This window comes from Pholis gunnellus (assembly GCF_910591455.1).
Source record: "Pholis gunnellus genome assembly, chromosome: 12".
Taxonomy (NCBI): Eukaryota; Metazoa; Chordata; class Actinopteri; order Perciformes; family Pholidae; genus Pholis; species Pholis gunnellus.
The window spans coordinates 19,150,618-19,174,905 of record NC_136539.1 but is presented as its reverse complement, the minus strand read 5'-3'; the positions used below and the strand labels follow the sequence as shown (position 1 = coordinate 19,174,905).

Below are 24,288 nucleotides of genomic sequence, written 5' to 3'. Positions count from 1 at the left end.
TATTACAAGCTGAAAACTGACTAGACTGCAAAAATCCTTTCAAAATGTGGGCTATGAAAGTTGTAATATTGGTTTCATTAATTGAAATGCATATATCCGTCTTCCCCACTTCTAGAATAAAAAAAAAAAAATGTATGATGAATTTCCCAGGATGCTTATTTAAAAAGACAAGCAGATGAGAGAGAACAGCATTTTAGCATCAGGAGAAAAGCCCGGCACTAAGAAGTACTATTAACGTTTTAAGACTGAGTCTCAGAAAAGAGAAGAGAGTTTAAAGTGCCCTGTCTCACAGTGCGTTAGACTGCCGGCAGTGTTGATGCAGGAAAGACATTTTTAATTAACACCCATGAGAGTCAAACAGAGGATGAGTGAACAGGAGGATGAGACACAGAGAAAAGCAGAGAGAGAGAGCACAGAGGACTTAGAGAGCGGCAAAGACAGAAGCAGGGAGAGTGAGGACTGAGGTGATTAAATTGAATTATTATCAGAGCTGAGGCTGTATTAAATGGCTTTTTTTCTTGGAAATGACAACGCGGAGAGAGAGGGAGAGAGAGGCAGATATAGAGCAAAGAGGGAGTGAGTTGAAAGACAGCTATAAATGAACTACAAATGAGGGAGAAGTGACAGTGACAATCAGGGAGAGCAGGGTACATATGTATGTGTCAGGCAGACACCGTTCCCCTCCTTTACCTTAGCAAACCCTGTCTTGCTGTCAGTGATGTAAGTCCAGTCTTTGCCGTTCAAGCTGTGCGCCAGTTTGTACTTCCTGACAAATGCTCTGTTCTCAGCGCTGGTGCTGCCCTCCAGCCCTCTTGCACCCTGGGTAATAATGCCCCGCACCATCTTGGGCACACCGAGGTCAGTCTGCAACACAGACAAACATGATCATTATTGTTAGCCCACTCTCTGCACCGCAGAAGCCCACCACTTTCCAGATCCCCTGTCTATTACAAGAGCTCTGACTTTCCCTACAGCCGGCACAGTCCATCAATGCTGGTTTTTCCATTACAGAACTTTAACGAGGTGCAAGGCTGAAGAAAAAAGTGCTATTCTTTTTTTTGCATTTCTGTTGTAATTCATCAACTGGCTCAGTTCAAAAATACAAGGTAGTCTGTGGTTCAAAATGGTGTCCATTGTGCGAATTACTTGGTTGTTCTGCAGTCGGACAATATGCATTGTGATCCTTGATTTTTGTCATGTGGTTTATTCTCATTTTTCACACATGTTGCAATATCCTCTTGTACAACTTTTGTTTTTTAGAACTGATTCCAGCACCCCCCGAAATGGCCTTTGATTTCATGGTTTGTCAAAAGTGATTTTGACAGTCGTTGCCATTGGAGGTGCTGCAGCAAATGATGGTTAATGGTTTGGGTTTGTTTTAGTCCTTTCTGAGACATTTTTCAGGAATTATAATAGAAATAAAAGCAGAACCAGTGACAATGGCAGGCTGCGTGTTTCATCAAATTTGGTTCCTGTAGTGGAAAAGGGTCAAAAAGATACTGACTGAGATGCAAAGCTAGCCGAGTAGCAACATTTACTTTCTCATGCAGTAAAATGAACCCCACCTGTGGCCCCTCATCTCAAACTACAGACTCTTTTTGCGATGCAAAACAACAAACAGTTCTGTAGAACATATACTGTGGTGTAAAAAAACAAACAAGATCCCTCATAAGGACGAAGTGACGTACCTGCAGCCACTCTTCCCCAGCTATGGGCTGTGTCGGGTTGGGAAACCAGCCCGACCGACTGGCCACCAGCCTGGCCGCCCCCATGGAGCCGTGGATGTCTCTCATGGACGACGCAGAGATCTGGGAGTCTGGTAGCAGCCCAGACAACATGCCTTGCAGCTCTGAGCAGGGTGCATCTAAACAGGACACAGACAGAGAACACTGGGTTAATACACTCTTTCTAAAGTATGGCAAAAAAACATTGTTGAACAAATGTAATCATTGCATATTAATGCAGAGCTGGAAAACGTTCCTCTGCTCTCTTTCCGTGTTTCAAAGATCAGTCGAGCATATAACACTTGCAAGTCAGCTTCCGAAAAAAGGTTGTATTCATGAGTTGTCTGACGTGAGAAGGACACCGCTTCTTGTATCGTTCTTGGGTTGATGTTGGAGCTTTGTTGAATGAATATATATTTTTTTCAAAATGGTCTCTCTGCATTCAAATGCATTACCAAACAGTAATAAAATAAGATCGACAAAAAGTTCACCAAATGTTTACTGTGATGGATTTTATAGCTCAAGTCTGTGAAACGAAACGGGGAAATGAAATTAGAGACTGCCAGGAAAGTAGAAATCGAAGAACTGCTTTGGAAACAGGTCAGGAGTGATGAAGGTCAAAGGGGAATACATGGTATTATTATCATCCTTTAAAGTCTGTTGGATTTTCTGTTCTCTAGGTTGCTGCATTACTAAGCATCTAAGAATTCAAAAACTGAATGAATGTGACTCCAAGGTCAGGAATGATTTAATATCACCGTTTGATCTCATCTTGGAGCAAAACGCTTGTGTGATGGGGACGTGAATTGTTAAAACACGGCACTCCGCTGCTTTCCATCAACCAATTTCATTATTTTTCCTTCCTTCTGCTGCAAAGTTGATGCATAACTTTAACCAAGCTTCCAAAGGGGATTCTTCATGGGGAATTGAGCCGGAGAACTCCCAAATGGAAGAACTAAATGAGGGCGTGCTGCAGATCAAAGGGATTCTGTTTATTGTGCTGACAACTATGTTTTCGTCTAACAAGCATCAGAATATTTGTTATTGCCACGAATAATCACAAAAAACAACAAAGGGAACACAACAGAGTGACCATTTGTATTTCAAAAATGTAGCGGGTAGAAACAAAACGATTGGAATGAAGGAAGGAGGAGGAAGCAGGATGAAAGGTGATGAAGAAGAGTTTAGAGGACAAGGAGGAGAGAGACAAAAAGGTCAGATAGAAAGATGAAAAGTAGAGACAGCAAGTGAATAGAGAGATAAAGAGAGAGAGAGCAGATTGACAGTGAAGGGTGACGGTGATTGATGGTGACATTCGTCGGGTCCACATGGAGATGAATGTCTAATGCCGTGATGTCTGCCAGCGCTCCTCAGTATGGTAAACAATAAATCAACAACAAGCAACAACAGCTAAGCCATGCTAGATGAGCTCCCTCACGCTCTATAAAAGACACATAAACTGATCAGCCAGAAGGAAATTCTATCATTGTATTTATCAAAGTTTTTTTATTTTTGAATCTATCTTTTTTTGAACAGCTGCACTCCAGCAGGTATTTTTAATACAGGAGTGCAGTGGGAGTGGATAAGAGTATCATCTCTGGAGATCACAAGAGCAGAAATAGTTAGGTATCACACACCAGCATGAGAGCTCTTAAAGCTCCACACACATATATATACATAGACACACACACACACACACACAAAGCGATGCATGCACCAGCACATAGAAGTTGAATAGACAAGGTCTCCCACATTGACACATGCTCTGATGTTTAGCCCACACACACACTCCCACTGTGCTGTTCCTGATAACAGGGTCTCTACAAAAGCTGTAGAGTACACCATTGAGTGCTCTACCTCGCCGATACCCATGCACACGGCTGCGCACCACACACACACACACACACACACACACACACACACACACACACACAGAGACACACATATAGCTTTACGAACACGTACACTACATAAGCCTGGTGAGAAAAATAATAAAGGTGCTAAAAATAAATGATTGATAGGTGCTGCAGGGCTAAAATAAAGCGAGATTAAGGACGGAGAGATGGAGGAACAAAGAGTTGAATGAGGCAGGGAGAGGGTACGATTTAAGGGAAGGAATAGGGTGGAGAAAATGAGAGACAGGGAGAGAAAAGTGGGAATGGAAGCTGTCAGCAAAAGGCAATAGAAGGACAGAGGAGAAAGTAGAATGAGAGAGAAGAAAAAAACAAACGACATTGACGAGGGATAGGCAGCAAGCGAGAAAGAAAGTAGAGAGAGACATAAAAGTGTGATTTAAGTTAATGACATGTCACTGACTGAGTGCTTTATGTCGGCCTTTATAGGCCTGTGTAGGGCATTATCACATCCCCCTGGCAGTGTGTTCGGGTGTGTGCTCGTCAATATGTGCAGGGAAAGAAGAATGGAAGATACTGCATAGCTATTAGTGGGTATGTTTGGTTATAAAGTTTCTCCGCAGGTTATAGGCATGTCTTACTGAAAGCGTGGCAGAAAAGTGCTTACGTCTCCAGTGACGTACTCTGTCATCTCTCTTAACGGAAGCAGTGACAAGATTCCGCATATAAACCCAGTGTTTTCCTCAGGCCAGTGATTGATTGGAGACATTACACGGCAGCAGAGATGGGCAACACACAGGGAAACAGGAACGGCCAACAGAGGTGTTGAATGGGTTCTCACTGCTGAGAGCATATGACAAACGTAGGGTGATATATATAATGCAATTTCAGGTGTTAAAAAAGGGTAAAGAATAGGCTGTTGGTAGACAAGAACACAGGCAAAGATACCTGATTTGTGCTACATCCCTGTCCCTATCACATGTGCACGCACACAACACACAGACACACACACACACACACACACAAACAGTATCATATTGTTTTGGTGTGATTGTGATTTGTGTGGGTGCTGAAATAGCCGCCCTAGATAAGAGCATATCTGTCCCTCTCAATGGCCACTACGATGGCAGCAGAGAGGCTCTAACCCAATAATGATACAGTGGAACCGAAACACACACACACACACACACACACACACACACTCAAATGGATTGAAACTCTCTCTTTTACCATTTCTATGACACACAAGCACACACACACACACACACACACACACACACACACACACAAACGCAGACAGTCTAATTAAGTTTTATCTATTTATAGGATTGAGCTGATTATGCTGGTTGAAATCGTGTTTGTTTGCCAGGGCTGCAGATGAAAGCTGAGAGCCTGTCTCTGATGTTATCACCCACACATCACACTCTAGTATTATTCTATTAGGACTGAGTGTGTGTCTTTTCGTGTGCGAGTGGGAAACTGAGAGGGAGGATATGTATATGAAAGAGCGAGGGCAAGAGTGTGAGTGCACATGAGAGTGGGTGTGTTGTGCGCATAGGTGAAATAAGGAGAGGAAGGTCTGAATAGAAGCATTGGATGGATTGATGGATGGACAAATTACTGAATTGTTCATCATTAGGTTATACAAATGAGAAAAAAAAGACCATTTGCTTGCTTGTTCTTTTCCAGGAAATGTTTTCTGAGGGAGTTATTTTTGCCTTGACCCACCTTCTGACCCGGTGTAAAAGCCAGTATATCACTGGTATAAAGTTTGGCAAGACCGCTACCGTGTTTTCACAAGAGTGAGTCCCACGAGGAGAAAAGAAAAAGTCTGAGAAAATCTACAGAAGACGCTACATCTTTCTTACCCGTGATTTGACAGCCGTACAGCTCAAAGCGCAGAGCGACGCCGTTCTTCCACGTCTGAGGTCGGATTCTTACAAAGCGGGCCAGGACGGGCTGTGGGATCCGATTGAGAACCACCTCCGTGGCGTCAGCGTTGGCATGGAAAACCTACATAGAGAGAGGAACAGACGAGATTTAATAATACTACATTAATGGCTGAAGGGATTTTCCCTTGTTACCCTGTACAGGAAGGGCAGAGGGCAGAGTGAGTGACAACTAAATGATGGATTGGACATTTTCTAGACATTTATGGTTCCCAGACGATGTCTCCTAATGAATTTTCTTGAACCTCCATCCTGCTAGTGCCCCCATGAGGTTCACTTTTAAGGTTTTTCGGTGAAAATGTCACCTCAACTCTTGGTTGGATTGCTATGAAAGATGGGACATTCATGTCTACCTCTGAATGAATTGTAATAACTTTGGAAATCCTTTTTACATTTCATTTCATTATTTCAATAATTTGGTTCAAGACTAACTACCTGCAAAAGTCATGACAGTCCCATCAGTCTCGGCCATACTTGTTCCTCTTCCATGTGCACACACACATACGGTACATAAACACACATACACACACAGTGAATATATTGCTTCTGTCCACAAAAGGAAGAAATGAGCGCAAATGTTTTCTGACACACTCACACACAGACACACAGTCTGAGGGCATGCAGTGTGTTATAAATCAAGGGTGCAAGTATGTGGGAGAGCATCCTCTTCTCACATCCTCTTGACTTAACCACACACACACACACACACACACACACACACACACACACACACACACACACACACACACACACACAGACACACACAGGAAAACATCATCTTTACTCCTTCACGCACAGAGAGCAAAGAAAAACAGACGCTGTCGCCCCTCAACGCACACACACACAACATGATATCGTCTCTCTCTCTCTCTCTCTCACACACACACATACAGACACTACAGAACACACACTGTCTTACAAAGTGCCCTCTGAGCCCCCACATTCCTCACCACACACACACACACACACACACTCACACACAAAGTAATTTCCTCTAAAAACACACACAAATACAGATAGAAAGGAAACAGAATGCAAACGCACATGGCCAGAAGCACTCTTTTTGTCTCTTGAAACCAAGACTTTATATCTCTGTCTGTCTGACAAGTGTGTCTCTCTCTCTCTCTCTCTCTCTCTCTCTCTCTCTCACCACAGGAAGACGCAGCTGGGCTTCAGCCCTTCTCTCCATCATTTCACCTCCTTTCTGACTTTCTTTTCAACATCTCTTCCCCCCCACACACCCCCCCTCTGCCAGGATGCTGTACTGCAGTATATTTAAGAAAACTAAATCTATCCTGTTCTTTCATTACAGAACCTCAAAGGCTGTTTTCCCTCGGTGTCTTTAACACTCTTTCTGTTAAGTTACATCAGTGCTGAAAACACAACACAGTGTGTTTATCACAAAGAGCAGCGAACCTCGTTCAACAGAGCCAAAGGCCTTGCAATTACTTGCTTGGGTACTCATATATAGCTTTGTTTTCGGAGTGTGTGTAAATTCACTCTATTTTCTTCCTGTTCCCAATCCATTAAACAGCAGGGCCTGTCAGGGGTGACAAAACATGGATGAAAGGGGTTTGTGACTTGAAGGAACAGGAGCGGGCTACTAGGCCAGCTGGGAATTGAACCCATGACCCACTGGGTGTGTGATACAAAGTCAGATGCAGTGAACTCATGCCCTTACAATGGCTGTGACCAGTTAAATGATGGAAAAATGCCTAAAGGCCCCAAAAGACTTAATGGGATTGTGGCAGTGGTATGTAATTACAGCTGAGTGTGTATGTGTGTGTGTGTGTGTGTGTGTAAAAGTGTAATTATGAAGTCTCACTCTAAGGAGTTGGGGGCTGGTGGGTGCTTTCTGATTTCCCTCGGTGCGCACTGAAACTTTTCCTCAGCAAATGTGTGCACAGACACACAAACACACACACACACACACACACACTGTACTGTATGTGCTTTTATGTCTGTGTACATAAGAGTGTGCACACTGTGTGAGTCTGTGTTTGTGTGGTAACCTTGCTACTGTCCTTTACCATCTGTTCTGTATATATGCAGTTTATGGACATGTCTGGTGTACGTTTTTACTATGATCAGCGTTCCTCAAGGTCACCAAACAGAGCAGCTACCGTAATTCAGCTTGATGCAAACCTTTCACGGTTACAACTGCTGCTTTACAATCTCTTCAGTAAACTGACTGCATTTTAGTGCATGTGAGTCCCGTGAGCGTGCCCACACTGACTAATCACTGACCCTCTGCACTGCGCTCATACGGCGGTTACAACGAATAACGCTGTTGTTGCGGAAGCGTAGCGCCAACCCTCCGGTTCTCTCCCAGGTTAAAAACGTTAGCTCTGCCAGCACTGTTGCCGTTGTTTGCACTGTTTGTGCTGTTATGACTGTTAGCTGCTAGCCGACCAGCTCAACCGGCGCCATGTTGAGAGCCATGCGGAGGCAATCCCTTCATCAAAGATATGCTCTTATTTTGGAATTCAGCACCTTGTCTCTTTCTAAAAGGCCCCCGCAACAATCAGCTAATGAACTACACCTGTAACCAAGCTCAGGTTATTGTGTTTGTGTGTGTGTGTGTGTGTGTGTGTGTGGGGGTGTTTTGTGCAGGTTCGTAAATGGACCGCTGTTTCCACCAGTATGAGACAAGGCAAGCTGACACCAGGAACACTGGGGGGGAACAGATGTTTAACTTTACACCTCTCTTTTCCTGTGTGTGTCTCTCTCTCTCTTACACACACACACGCACACACACACACACACACACACACACACACACACACACACACACACACACACACACACACACACACACACACACACACACACACACACACACAGGCCAATACAACAATAATAAATGCTTCAGATCAACAATAGAAAAGCAATTCAAAGCAAGGGAAATCTTCCCGATTAAAATGGTACTTTCATCTCTCAGTGAAGGTCAAAGGTGATGGACATGGAGTGAATATTGTTTTCTCCTTCATTTACACACACATACTCTGCTGAATAACAATAGTGTGCAGGGCAGAAGGACACATATTGTGTGGCTGCTTCTGGTTTATAGTCAAAAGGTGACTACCCAAACGCATAACCACAGGACAGAAAAAGAGCATGAGGAGGAATATGTGCACCTCAGGTGAAAGGAAAGAACAGGTGTGTGTGTGTGTGTGTGTGTGTGTGTGTGTGTGTGTGTGTGTGGGTGTGTGTGTGTGTGTGTGTGGCTGTGTCGTGAGCCTTCAGGGCCACAGTCAGTCAGCCAGTGAGGACCAGCGCAGACACGCTGAATTATTCAAATGTCCGTGGTACGTGTGTGTGTGTGTGTTGTGTGTATGTGTGTGGATAGAGTTATAAAATAGTAAAACACCCCCCCATCTCCTCTCATTTTATCACACAAGGACAAATACACACACAGACTTCGGGGAGGTAACCTGTGTTTGACAGCTAAATCCTGGTATGTGTGTGTGTGTGACAGTTAAGTCACAAACCAAACGACACATGGCACCCTTATATTATCCCCCTTTGTCCCGTTGCTCTCTTTTTCCTCTCAGCTTTTCTTTCTTCATTTGTCACAAACTCTTTCCTCGCTCTCTCCTTTGACCTCGACCTCCCTCCTGCCTTTTCCTCACCTCGCCTCCCCCCCACCCTCCTCTCACTACTCTGTCGTTTTATTTAATTTCCCCTCTCCTGACATCCTTACAGGCTGTGTTGCTGATCTATCCAGAGGGATTTGTGGTCAACACCCTTGTCTGTTATTCTCATTATTCCTCCTCTCCTCCATGCCTCCGTTCATCCATCCATCCCTCCATCCCTCCTTCTTTTGCTCCGTGGTTCCCCAGTGAACACTTCTTCTCCCCCTCTCTGCCTCTCGCTGTCACTCACTTCCTCCCCTATGAACCTCGCTTTTCTCCCTTCGGTTTCCACCTCTCATCCTCCCTCTGCACAGCTCAGTTTCTCTTTACTCTATCAGTTCAATGCTTGACTGGCTGACCTTTTGCTTATGTTTTCTTTCTTAATTTTTCCAACTCTCCTACACTTTTCTGTCAACACGATCCCTCTCCCTCCCTCTGATTCCAGCCACGTTTTCCACCTTTATCCCTCTCTCTCCATCCATCCTCTCTCCCACAGATTAAGGTGGGAATAAGAGGTTTTGGTCTTGGCAGAGGTCCAGTGTTGTAATGGCCACAGACAGCTCTGCCTGCAGCAATTCAGGAGGGCTAGGTAATGACATTTGTACCACGTCGTGCTTAAATGTACCTCTACCAGCACAAGGTCTCCGACTTCTCGAGACAAAGAGTTAAACTAAGACAACATCATGTCTACACTTAAGACCTCAGGTCACAGAAAATGAATGCTTTTCCAACCTCCCATGAGCAGGCCCACGGTACATTGTGTGCACTGAATCATAGGATAGTTAAAGTTATACTAATTCTTCCTGTTTTTGTATAATGCTCCCATGTTGGTGCTCTAATGATATTTCCCATGAGCAGTAAAAAATGATCTGGAATGACCTGATCATCATGAGGGGATATGAAAAATGGCAGCTTCCAATTAAAAACAGGAACAGAGGAATACAGAAACATTTACGGATGAAAAGACACAGAAAACTGAGAAAACATAAAATACAAATTGGCTAAGAATCACAACTAATCCCAGAGAAACGGCACAACATACTGGTTCTGCAATGATGATTCCAATATAATCACATTCGTCTGGCATTCCCCGTGTGTCTTATACTTTCTGTCTGCTTCATTCCCCTCTTTCTCTAGTGCATGTCTTGAGTCAGTACCTGTCATGTGTGAGTAAAATATCAGTACAATGCTGTGTGAAAAATACTTCTGCACTTTAACATATATTCCATATGTCCCATCTGGTTCACAACAGGCCTTTAATAACATTATCAAATACATTGCAGATCACACAAATCACCGTGACGTTGTGTGACATGGGCTGGCTCCCAGATGTTTAAAACCAGTGTGCGTGTCTCTGTGTGCACAGTGGCAGTTTTATTTAAGAGTTACTCATCTGAGACAAATGTTAACATATACAACAAGCAGGCATGTGTGTCTTCTTGCTGTGAGTGTGTGTTTGCATGAGCACAGACATGTGCTCTGCTCTATAAGTTTCCTTTCTTAATATCCATGTGGCTACCATTAATTTCTGTCCTTTCAGGACTGTTGCACATAAAACATAAATTGAATAATTCCTCCAGATTAGCACACACACACACACACAGACATCAAACCAAAGCTTGAAGTCAAGCACAAAAAATCATGTGTTCGAGCAGCATGAACTTGCCTGTCTGGCTCATGATGACTTTCTCAGAAACATATGGGGGGGGGGGGGGGGGGGGGGGAGAACGAGTGATGGAGTGGAGAGGAGAGAAGAGGGATGGAAAAGAGTGCACGAGTGGAGGGATACGGTGAATGAAGATGTGAAGAGAGCAAGTGTGTGGGCAAGGAGGGAGGATGTGATGGATGACAGAGTTTTGAGAGAACTAGTGAAGAGGTGAGTGAGTGAAAATGTCGGGTGAGAGATGAATGGATAAATGAACAGTTCAGAGCAGGTTCAACGAGTTAACGAGAGAGGAGTTGGGAGACATCTATATATCCCTTGCATTGGTAGAAAAGCTACTCTACCTTCAAATAAAATAATAAATAAATCATTCTATGTGGCATTTGTGTACATTTAAGTTACTTTACATGCTTAGAGCTGATCCCTGCATGAAATGATCCAGGATCTGTTCTCAATTATGAAAAAAATATATCCCTGGATTATCCTGTGAATGCAGACACGGCATTTTACACACCCAAACCATAAAACGCTCCTCTTGGCCACTGACCGTCGAGTTATTTATATGTCTTTCTAACATAAAAGGCGGAGAAGGCAAGGCAGTTGCCGATTGGCCGCCTGAGGTATGTCAGCTGACATTTGGCCCCAAGACGCTGACGCCATCGCTTCATCACCCCATAAATGACCATCATGCTCTTTGTCTTTTTTTCCAGCTCTCTCTGCTCTACCTTTACTCTGCTTCCTCTTTCATCTCAGGTATGGAAGCACCATAACATGTATACCAAATTACAAATCATTTTCATTTTCACATAGCTCAATATCAAAAAATCGAAAATGTGCCTGTACACTACACCCTCTGTCTTTAGACCCTCTATATGCATAGGAATAATCTCTTTAGGAAGAGCAACAATGGAGAAATCCCTCTCCCTCGAAGGAAAGACATGCAATAGATGTGTGTACAGAATAGAACAACATAGTATAAAGACAGTGTCAGTATGACAAAACACCCAATATATCTGGTTAATATCCATATCGTACAGATGAGATTATGATATACAGAAAAGGATCAAATGAAACGACTGAGGACCCTGAGCTGAACCATGAGATTACAGCACAGACTGTCTCACCAGGGGGGCTCAATAGGCCGTTACCAGTTGGTTTGAGGATGCGCATAATGTGTCTGTGTGTGTGTGTGTGTGTGTGTGTGTGTCTGTTCGTGTGACAAGGGAGGGATATTCTACCAGAAACTGCTGCAGATTTATTCTAAACCCCTCCTCCTCTTCAAAGACACACACGCACACACTGTGCCTCCCACAGGCATTCAGCCCTGAATGCAGCTTTCCAGGGTTGTGGGGAAATCAAAAGTGATTACGGGTGGTGAGACCAACATCTGACCTCAAAACATCATCTTTAATATTATCAAGGGTTATAACAGTATTAGATTGTTATTGTTAAATAGCTTTGTGTCAGCAGAATATTGCTATTTGATTGTCAATACAAGTGAGTGATGATGGTGAATTGACTGATTGAATTGGTTCATACTGCAGCAATTAAACTACCGAAATTATTATTTTTCTATTTAACTCAACCGAGCTTCATAGCTCTAAACCTGATTTTAAAACTTGCTTTACGCTCACCTCCTTGTCCTCATTTTTCTATTATTCCTTAACAAATGTATTTATTTTCTCCCAGACTGCCTTTCTCCACAACTCCCCGTGTTTTATCCATCAATCATTTCTCTGGGAGTTAGCTACATCTATAAGCCTTATGGAGTCTGCAATCCACAGAGGAACCCCAGATGGTTAGACTGAATCTCCTGTTTCCTTCTCAGAGCAGAAGAAGCATTTGCACTGTACTGCATGTATGCATCTGTGAGTGTGTGCGCATGTATTACTGGGTTTATAGCACAAAGCTAGACGTGGCGTTAGCCCGCAGGACAAACATGTGTGACCGCTATAGCAGTGGGAGAACGGCCCTGATGGAAAAAACAGCCACAACCACTGGAACGCTCCTCTACTTTAATTGCAGTTGCAACCATTTTAAAGACCCTGGGTACCGTCTGCTTCATTTCTACCCGGGCCCCCACAGCTCACTCACTGATGATTCATCATGCTTTAACACCACTGAAAGAAACGGCTTAGAAACCTGTCCAACCAACCAGGTCGACATTCGGCAGAACTCTGACCAGTGAGTAACACAAACCAGATGGGATGTGAAAAGCAGACTTGTGCAGTCTACTGTAAGTGTAGCTGCATTCAATGACGCAAGGTAAGGCTTGGAGCCTGGAGACGTGTGCCGATTCTGGCTTGGTCGTAAACCCTTAATGAAGCCCACTGAGCGGCGGTGGAACGGCTGTAATTGCAGACACCAGTTGAATTCTGGCCTTGTGGTCAAGTGCTGCTGCATATATCCCGTCTCATACGTTTCTCTGCCTCTTCCATGAGTGTGCATGTCCAGGCATGTGTGTCAACCTGAGAGCATCCCGGCCTTCTCCCCCGTCCTGACTACTTTGAGTTTTAGGAATACGTGTGTTTGTGCATGTGCTTTGTGTGTGTATTTGTGCTTACCTTATGATTTTTGCCATGTCTGTAGACCATCCAGTCCTCTCCGTTGGTGCTGACCTCCAGCTTGAAGGTGGTGACATGGTAAGCCTTTTGAGTTTCCTTTGAAATGGCGCCCTGGGTGGCGATGCCTGTAAGTACCTTTAAGGTATGGAGGTCCACCTATTGGCAGAGAGGACAAAGGAAGTTTTATCAAATTATTTTAAAAAACAACACCAACCGTCCCTGATCCAAATCAAATTCTAATGTCAGGTCAGAATCCAACGTGACAAAACGCCCCTCCTGCTGAAGCTCTTACAACATTAAATTGGTTAAAGAACAAATATACACTTGAACTTATCAGCATCCATCTTTCAACTTCACCTCTCTATGTTCCTCTCCTTCTCTCACTCTCTCTCTCTGTGCCTCTCTCCTGGCAGATCGATAGTAACGACCTGGGGCTCATTTTAATTTCCTCCCATACAATAGCCATAATCACCTCCCCATCCTGAATGTGGATGCTACGCTACGTGTCTGGCATGCTGCGAGCAGTGTTGCATTATACATAGACATCATTGTGCGCTGACTGCAGGCTTCAAACTCCCTCATTTCAAGGTCCCTCATGTTGGACTTACATCCGGGGTTCAACGTGATTTTGTTGAGGGTCATACATAGGTTGGCTAGACAGGCTGTTCTCATACATTGTTCGAGACCGCTATTGTTGTACAGTGTGAAAACAGAAGTCATCGTGATGCTACTTCTGTAGTTATTTTAACCCAAACCACAATCTTTTCCTAAACGCAAACAAGTAGTTTTGTTGCCTGAACCTAACCAAGTTGTCTCCTGAAAAAACTGTAGTTTATTTAGAAAATACTGTATGTATGTAACGAGCGGAGCTTGGCGGGTGCTGCTGAACATTCGCACAAATAATAAGGTATTACTTTTCATAAGATATCATGCAAAGCGTTGTTACAGTTACCAGGAACATAGCACACATGCAACTGTTTAACATCCATATTTTACATTTTTGAACCTTCAGTTTTCATGAATTATGTTCGAAGATACGTTGAGATCCAAGCCTCTACTGGATTAAACAAGGTTTTGAGACAAAGAGAGGCTGCAGACAAATAACGAGCAGAAGATGAGAAAGGTTCCACTGTAGGTTGTAACATTTATTTCCCTCCAATGGAGCTGTTGAAACCTGTAGATTAATCAGAACTTGTTGTGTGTCAATGTGTGTGTAGGTGTGTGTGTGTGTGAGTGTGCTGTACATCCCACTGGGGTATACAGTAGTACAAAACACCGGGGGAGGTAAAATGCTGCGTTTGTTATCTGTCAGAGAGACAGGTGTTTTAGATTACTTCCAACACACACACACACACACACACACACACACACACACACACACAAACACACACACACACACACACACACACACACACACAGAAATGCCTGCACGCTTAGGGCCAGGCAGAGATCCACCAAGACAACTAATCGATGGTCCGGCACCGAGGAGAGGGGAGAAGACGAGGGGTGAGGAGTAAGGGAAATAGGAGAGAGAGAGCGAGAGAATAGAAGGAGGTGAAGAATGAATGAATGAGCAAGCGAATGAGAGAGAGAGAGAAAGAGAGAGGGGTATGCTAAGTGAGCCTTCCCAGGGAAGGTTTCTCATCAATCACAGAGTTGTTAGAATAACGGAGCCACCAGAACTCACATCATCAATCTGCACCACACCTCACTGGACCAGCCCAGAATAGAATAGAATAGAACAGAACGGAATAGAACAGAATCGTATAGAATAGAAGAGAATAAAATACAGTATAACAGAACAGAACAGAACAGAACAGACTAGACTAGACTAGACTAGACTAGGATAGAATAGAATAGAACCGAACATAATGGAACACAATAAAACAGAATAGAATAGAATAGAATCACAGAATGTCAGAGAAAGTGCCTCGGAGAGAGATTTAAACGACACACGTGGCTCTTGAGCCAACATAGCAACACACACACATGCCTAAGCTGCGTGGGCACACGTATCAAGGGACACACACTCGAACACACTCACGCAGACATGCATGAACACACAAGCACACACTCGGTTATAAGAGAACAGGGGGTGCTACATGCAAGAAGGGGAGGCATGTTGGCATTCATGACAGCTGCTTGTCAAGACAGGAGGCTGCACACGCACGTATGCACAAACACATACCTATGTACACACACACACACACACACATGCAGGGGTCTTGCTCTCTGCAAAGTGTTAACGCAGTGGAACAGCTGAGAGCCTCGGTGGAACGCCGGCGACCCGACCACAACACCGGTGACCAGAGAGAGAGAGAGAGGCAGGGAGGCAACATAGGACAAGTGGAAACTTCTTTTCACAAGCAAATCTATGCCGAGATGTCACAAACAAGAATTCAGAAACCGAGGTCTTTTCATGGGTTGAGGAGCTTTATATGGGCAATCTTTAAAAAAAAGAAGAAAAAAAAAGGAATTCCGTGAATAAAATATGGAGTCTTTCAAGCGATTCATGTTGAGCAAATTCTTTAATGTCAGCTAATTTTAAGAGGGGGCTGGAGAGAGTGAGCTGTCAGCTGCAGTTGAGGTGAAACAGGAAGGAAGAGACTGATGGGACCTTGGCCTCATGCTGCCTCTTGGCCACAGGCCCTTCCTGTGTTTGCTGGTCCAGAGTTTGGCCTCAGTAGAGCTCTGACAATCAGAACTGCTGCTCCTATTCCAAATCTCTCTGTGGCTATCTGTGATTGTCTCACCGTGTCTACAAAGGAACAGATGAGGTGCTCGCCCGGTTCTTGTCTCTTCGAGCAAAACACGGATCCCTCACTGGCTCCTTTTACTGTTAACTGAACAAACTTGTGATCAGCACATCTTGGGTCGTCTAATCACAGGCTTTAGAGAGGATGGAATATGTATGCTGCACAAAAGAAAGCCCAATTCGTTGTGAGCTTTTCTGTGGGGTGATTGTGCTGCAGGATTTCAGTCAGGAGAACTGAGAGTCAAGCAGCTGGCATCCTGACCAGTTGGCACAAACTATGAATAATGATTTCGACGATGATGAGTTTCTGGCTCTCGCAACTTGCTCTTAAAATCATAAGAAATAGATAAGTCTGCATCGTACATTAGGTACAGGAAGGGTTCAAACTGATAGCATAATGAAGGGAAACCATGCATGACATTACACCTATTTAATAAAAAAAAAAAGCGTGTCGACAACGAGTATAGCTAAAACCTGTGGGCAGTCTTTGCAAGGCTACAAGGAGGTGACACCCAACAAGATAATCTGTTGTTTATAGAAGGCGTCTCACCGAAGAGCGCCTCGCAGGCTGGTTTGAATTCATTTCTGTCTGAGGGGTGAGTAAACCTCACACTCCCTTTCCCCTCTCACCCAGACAGCCTCATAACTCACACTTGGCACAGGGATGGCAGGAAGTTGGCACTGTGATAAAATACGGGAAACAATGCCTTACCCAGGCATCTAGCTGCTAAACCTTGATATCACTACACCTCCCACTCGCTCGCTCGCTCACTCGCTCGCTCCCACACACTCACATACGCTGACACAAATATAGCTGTGGTGGAGTTATTATGTGTGACATGTCAACGTAAGAAAAAAAAGAAAGATGCAATGTGTTTTTAGTTTAGGCGTAGAAAGGTTATTCAAGACTAAGATTCTGCATTTCACGGTTGGGATGTTGGATTTTTTTTTTTTTTTTTTTTAAAGGAAAACGCCTCAAAACTTTTAATAAAAATAAGCTTTAGATGTTCTCAAATCAATCTAGTCTCCTTAAAATAATTAGTTTGTATTACTACATCATTTTTGTTTTTCAGTATTAGTGGCGTCAATAACAATCTAACACCAAAATATCAACTGCTTTTCCTATATGTGTATCCGTCACTGTCAATATAAATCCTACATGCTGTACATACAGTATATAGACATATTCACATGTACATGTTTGAATTGTTTAGAACTTACTGAACACTTGACTTGTATAGACATTTTGTGGGTAATTTGTGCTTTTTATATATACTATATAATTACACAATATGTTTATATACATCTATTTTTTCCCTACTTGTGTTATTTGGCTTAGTTGTCCTTGTTCCCAGCTGTTATTTCTGTTTGTGTGTCAGTACAGTAAAAGTCCTTGGATGTGCCCACACACTTTTAGCGGATAAAGGTGAATCCGATTCTGATTCTAATTCTGATCAACATTCATGTGACTTAACAGATACATTAATTAATGATTCCTTATCATGTTAATGGGAAAATCCAGTCTGCATTTCGTTTGCTTAACATGTATTTGCTGTTTGAAGTGAGTTTCATGTAAACATATTTCTGGGGGAAATGTTGAGGAGCAGGTGTGATTTTGATTCACGTTTCCCAGAGATGAAGCGATCAGTTAAACGTTTTAATATCTGTTCATATTCACATGTGAGTCATTGCAAGTGTCCTTGATTCAGGTCCATAAAGCATTGATGTGTCCACAGCAACCTTATCAATGGACCCAAAAGACCATCTATGAATTCACCGACCCGCGGCTCCAAAACTCGTACCTGTATGTACTCTTTGTTGGTGTCTTCATTGGGCGTCCATCCGTTGTCGTGATAGTTGAGTCGGGCCTGTCGTGGCAGCCAGTGTTCATCGTAGAAACTTGACGAGGCGGTGATCTGGTCATCTGTGATCTTTCCTGACTCCAGACCGAACGCATTACTACAGTGGAAAGCTACAAGAGGACGGGAGGAGGAGAGGGAGAGATTTACACCAATGTTCTTGTAATTGTTTTATTATTAAAGAATAATACAAATGAACCACACTACTATGTTACTTACTCTCACTGACTTCCTTGTGCGTCATGTTGTATCGAGCTGAGAAGCCGTCTTTAGCCACAGCCATGTCGGTGTGAAAGGACAGAGAGAGAATCCCAGTAGATGATTGGATCTCAGGGGGCACCCTAGTCCCGCAGTATCGACCAATCAGAGGGCCCACTGTCGGTCAAACAAGAGGTTAAGGATTAGCCATCACTTAAAATTCTGTCTGCAACTAATATATATGTCATCGGCTGGTTTATTTTTGTGACTCGTGATATGCTGGTTACACAAGATGTTGCGATGACCTCACTCATCCAGGTGTCGAGATGATTTAATCATTTTTTTCATTCCTTTAACAATCCTTTCATCCCTTAATCCTCACATTTGTTTGTCTCTATCCTTTGCTACTCTCATTGTCTTTTTATTTCAGCCGTTATCTTCATCACTCCTGCCTCCGCTGACATCTGCTCATCACTCCACCCTCTCATGTCATCACCTCTCCTCCCTCCATCTATCAACTCTATCCCTGGACTGGACGTGGTTTTACACTGTGTACTATATGTGTGTGTGTGTGTGTGTGCGTGTGTGTGTGTGTGTGTATAAATCCTACTGTCCTCTTCTCTAATACCACAACTTGTATATGTCAACACAAACAGATGAGTGTGATTTAGAGCCCCGGGGTGTGTGCATGCTTGTGTGTGTGTGTGTATGTGGATGGGTGGGAGCACAGATAGTTGATTCATCCTTCTACTCCCTGACTCCTCTATCTCTCTCTCTCTCTCTCTCTCTCTCTCACACACACACACACACACACACACACACAAACACACACACATAGATACTGTACACACACAAGGCGGCTTGTGGAGGAGGAAGGGGAAGAAAATAGCAGACGATCGATCAGTGCTATTGATTTTCTTTTTCTCTTTTGGAATGGTTGGATATTTGAAATAGGGCTCTTGAGCAAATAACGGTAATAACTCTTTTCTTGTTGGTGGTGAGGAAAAAGAAGAAAAGAAAAGAGTAAGAGAATCTTAAATCCACAGAGATGATATCTAAAAATAAATGACCCATGTTTGCATAAATATCCGGGACAACAAATTGAATATATATTTTTTTGAGAATTGAATATTTAATATTTCTGGCTTTCAGGCAAAAATGGTTTCATTTCTCTTCCTCCCTCTGTGTTTATGAATTTAATTTCAGCATGTTTAAAATTAACAGAAGGCACAATCGTCCCTTGCCTGACCCCGGTAGATACAGAACTTTATGTGGTAAAACACACACACACACACACACACACACACACACACACACACACACACACACACACAATGATACCAATGCTTGGGCTATGGATGGATGGGAATGAGTGCAAGCATTGAGTTGGCCCTGTCATTAAACACAATCACACTCATACACTCATATGGGAGCAAACTGGAAAGACACAGACACACACAAAACAACCATCAACACTTCAACACATTTCAACCTTGTAGGAAACAAAGATGGCCGTGCTCTTTTCCCGTTTGTCTTTCTTCTTGTCCTTTCTTCCTGCTTCGGACTCTACACTCATACAAAGGTTGAAACTAAGTCCTTCACCTCTGAATCTCATCCTGTATATTTCCTTCCCTTTCAACCTCCACCCACTTCATTTTACTTTGCTTCCTTTCCTTTCATCCTGCTGTCCTTCTTGAAGTCTCTCTCAGAGCATAAGCCTTTCATCCTCTCTTTCTCCTCCATCCCTCTGTTTTTGCCTTTCTGGTCATCTTCATTATTATTATTTTGACTTTCAACTTTGCTTAACCTCTCCTGTCTTCTAGTTAATCCCCTGAAAAGTAGCAAAGATGTCGCTGCATTTTGCTTTTCTCCTTTAACCGCCTTATATTCCTCTCTGTATATATTTACATCAAAGCTATTCATAAGAAGAAAAGAAACAGTTTACTCTCCTTTGCTACTAATGTTGTTCAGTCTTTGAGTCTTTTAAACATTTCTTCTATCAAATGGTTCAATTTGTAAACTAAATATGGCATGTAAATAATAAGTATAACACAACAAACTACAAAAAAATATATGATCACAACTAGAATAGAATAGTATAAAATATTGGAGAAAAGATTTATCGTCCAAAATGAATCTTCCTTCCTCCTCCGTTCTCCCTATAAATCTTCCTATTTCTCTTTTTGCAGTGCTCTGCTGGCCTTCATTTACTCATCTCAACTTCTCTTTCCTTTGTTCCAGTCTTCCCAGCAAGTGGAGGACCTCTCCCTGCCCTTCCACTGCTCTTCTTTTTCTCTCTACCTCTTCCATCCCTTGAAACTAGATCCAAGGTCTCTGTGCCTTAGATTTGTTCTTCTAAACTCTTCCACTCCTTCCAGGAGCTAGTCTAGAAATATCCTAGCCCTCTACCGTTCCTCCTCTCACCTCCCCTCTTTTCTCCCTCCTCTCAGCAACTCCTATTTTTCTTTTCCCCTTGAAACGTTATGTTGCTTCTCCACAGCAGGTGCCAACTTCCTGCCTGTAAGCTTAGCTTTCATCCAACGCATAGCTACTAAAATAGTTGCTACTCCACCTCAGTCAATAATGATGTAGGCAGGGCAGAATACGCACCATTTTAAACTTGCTCCGTGGATTGACAAGTGAATTGGCTGAATTATTGTTGAACACCTTCATCAAGCTCCTCATCACCAACAATTGTCTCTACACCTTCATTGTCATTGTCATATAAAATCCTCATCATCTACGTCCAGTTGATCAATGTCTCACCTCCCGGGAGCCCGTCCCACACTTCCAGCCAGTCGTACTTGCAGTCCCCCTCTCCGCCCGGCAGGGGGTCGTTCTCCAGGTCAAAGGTGAGGAAGGTGAGGGTCACATCCATGCTGGGGGGGACAATGATGATGAAGGAGCACTCCAGGTTGTGGGGGTATTTGTCGGGGAAGCCCGGGGACTCAATGAGACCCGTGGGACTGGTGAAGTTACGGGAGCAGTCTGAGCCTGTGATGAAGACGCAGACACAAAATGTATGTTAATAGACATAAAAAACACATTTATTTAGAGCAGTTTGACACCATAGACTGTGATTCTACTTCAACGGGATGATATTATCCAGGGCACACACTCAGAGGTGCTGTTTTTCAGAGGAAGGTGCTTTCAAACTGAATACCTGCATAACAATTTCATTACTCCCAGTATAGCTAATTCAGCTTTATTGACCAGATAGGTTGTGCAGCTGATGTGAATGTTGGAAAACATGTAGAAGATGTATTTTGGGCACAATTAGGTCTTCACTTGAGTACTTAAGTAGCAGTAGTTTTATGTAGAGGTGAATCTTGTGGGTAGATCTCTTAAGCCAAGAGGGATATATCCTCCAAATGACCATGGAGGGAATACGATTTGCAGATTACCAGCTAAAAAAAAACGTAACATGCATTTTAACTAAAGCAGGCTTTTAAAGCGGTAACACAGTATTGTATTAATACTGTGTTATCTGTAAAGACAAAGATACAGAAGCGTAAGAGCGTGAGAGCAACACTTTAGAGGATTGAGTTCCAGAAAGCCTGTCTGGATGTCTATAACAGAAAAATGCATCTGCTCGTGTATATAAAGTGCACTTGTGCAAGATGCTGCATCCCTGCTAGCAACCTGGGAAAATGCAGACACAACCTCCAAAAAATATATATTGCTCTCAGCAAAAAAAAAGAGATTGAGGAATTCAAGTGAGACGGAAGGAAACAAATCAGTGTAGTAAGGGCGTTACGTCGGGCCCCAGTGCATGATGGTTACTAGTTATAAAGCACACACACACACCATCGTATTGTCTCGTCACATGATCAAATAGACTTGACATTAGACAAAATGAACATACATATTATCCAGATATCTTCATTGCATGTACATGACAGAAATATCAAATCCTTCATTTAAATGATTTTTTTCTCATATATAAGAAATCTAATAAAATGATTTCTTCTTTGAAAAGAGGTGTATTTCCAAGCTAGCGATTTGAATCCTGGAACTTTTATACTCCTGAAACAAATAAGGACAGAAAAAGAGAAAAATAGAGACAACAAGCGGGAAATCAAACTGAGCTTGGAGAAAGCAATAGTAACCAAGAGAAAATTGAAGGTGTGTTAGTGACAGAAAAATAGGAGAAAGAAAGGCAGATGTAGAATCTGTTGACAGCGTCACGGTTGGGTGAGCTAACAGTTATGAGAAGCTTTAGATATCATCATACGTGCACACACACACACACACACACACACACATCAATGCGCACACAGTGATCTGGGGGGGGTAATCTGGGGCTCTTCATTTCTGAATGACTGTAATACCCTCTATATTAATACTGACACACACAAACATACACACGATATGGAGTGGATGTGGTCACACCAACTGGACCATTATTCCAGTCAACCCAGCCATGTATGACCAAACACCCAGACACACACAAACACACACACACACACACTGTCTAAGCTTCTTATAGTAACCCATTTCTCACCAGTCTGTTTGAGTGTCTGCTATTGTGCTTGCGTGCTTGCATGAGTAAATGAAGAGAAAGTGAATAGGAACACATTAAGAGAGAGAGAGTGTGTGTGTATTCTGGCGTGCAAAGTGCATTTAGACACGTGTGAGCGTGTCCATGTACAGTTAGGTGAGTTTGTAACAAGCTGCCTACATCAGACATGTTTAAGCCCAAGTTTTCATTCGTCTCATGTGTATGATTTTAATCAATACAGCCGTCTGCATTGGCTGCTACACGGCTTTCGCTTTGTGCTCATAACTGCGACTGAAAGTGTCTTTTTAGGATTTGTATATGCATTTTCTTCTGACTTGTATTGGGCTTTGCACGATGTCAATAATGAACTTGATTGACGAACTGGCTAGTTTCGCCGGAGCAGCGGCTCCTCTTATTGCCAGGAGCATAGCTTCAACCTCTCTGCTCTGCCAGTCTCCGCTGGCAGCTGACACCAATACGCTGCTGGGTGGCCCAGGTCGTATTGGTGGGACCACTGGAGGAACGAGAGGCAAGGGAGAACCAGAACCAGGACTGAGCGAGGCAAACTGTCAGTCCTTCTGCAGTCAAATGAGAGGTTTGCTAACCGGACTCCCGCTACCGCTTTAGTCCACAGGGACCGCCAAAATAAACAATCCTTGTAGCAGCTTTTATTATAAATTTCATTAATCCTGCACGGCAACTGTGTGAAGAAATACGCCAAAAATTATGTTTTATTTATGGTATAGTAAAATTAAAGTACACCAAATATATTTTCACAATTGTGTTGGCTAATCTATATTAATGCCTGACATCTATGTGATCATACATTTTCCACTGCAACCTGCAATCTATTTTTAGTGTGACGGAGACGGTCCGTTTGTCTTGATAAATCCGCGTTTGTCAGTCTTTCTGTCCCACTTTCTAGTCTGATTTGCTTGTTATTGTGACCTTCTCCCTCATGCAATGATCTCAGATACAACGCGCTGTCTCTCGCTGGGTTCCCCCTTGTGTCTGCCCCCCCTGCAGAGTCAGTAGCTGGATAGCGTTGGTCTGAGAGACTGTGTGTGTGTGTGTGTGTGTGTGTGTGTGTGTGTGTGTGTGTGTGTGTGTGTTCAAAGTGAACGCCTGGCCAGTTCTGTTGCCTGCAGCAATTTTTCCCTTCTCATTACTTCATGTTCATGAACATTGCAAAAACACTTGTGCCCTCCTTTCTCTTTCTGTCCCTCCTCATTCTCTCTCAGTGGCCTGTCTCCACCTTGTCCCTCCTCTTTATTTTTAAATCACACTAAAACCCCACAAGGAATGTATTTGAAATGACTTTAATACTATTGGAAACGGCTTGTACTCTCTTCTGTAGTAAATCTAAGTACATCTGTCTTTTTTTTCTATGACTTTTGTTCCGCTCAACTTCTCTCCTCATTCATTTCTCCTTCCTTTTTTAGAATCATGTATCCCCCGCTTCTCTCCTTTTCTTTTTGGTTCTTTCTTACGCTCTTCTCTCCTGCTGTTCTTTTTTCTACCCTCGTCCTCATAAATCTTTTCATCTTCCTCAGCTCCATCATTCCCTTCCCTCCCACTGCCTCATTT

The 24,288-nt window shown here is 43.1% G+C and overlaps 1 protein-coding gene across 1 annotated transcript in view; it reads right to left on the bottom strand.

Annotated features, from left to right (window-relative positions):
* LOC306704206 (neuropilin-2-like) overlaps positions 1–24,288 on the bottom strand; it is a gene marked incomplete at its 3' end in the record, with an annotated part of 89,597 nt that overhangs the window by 34,454 nt on the left and 30,855 nt on the right. The window contains exons 4-10 of the mRNA XM_079170457.1: positions 20,967–21,194; positions 18,222–18,377; positions 17,946–18,115; positions 13,389–13,544; positions 5,446–5,590; positions 1,689–1,864; positions 691–864 (exon numbers count right to left, since the gene is read on the bottom strand). Of these exons, the coding sequence (XP_079026583.1) occupies positions 691–864; positions 1,689–1,864; positions 5,446–5,590; positions 13,389–13,544; positions 17,946–18,115; positions 18,222–18,377; positions 20,967–21,194 (1,205 nt within the window). The remainder of the gene's footprint in view (positions 1–690; positions 865–1,688; positions 1,865–5,445; positions 5,591–13,388; positions 13,545–17,945; positions 18,116–18,221; positions 18,378–20,966; positions 21,195–24,288) is intronic.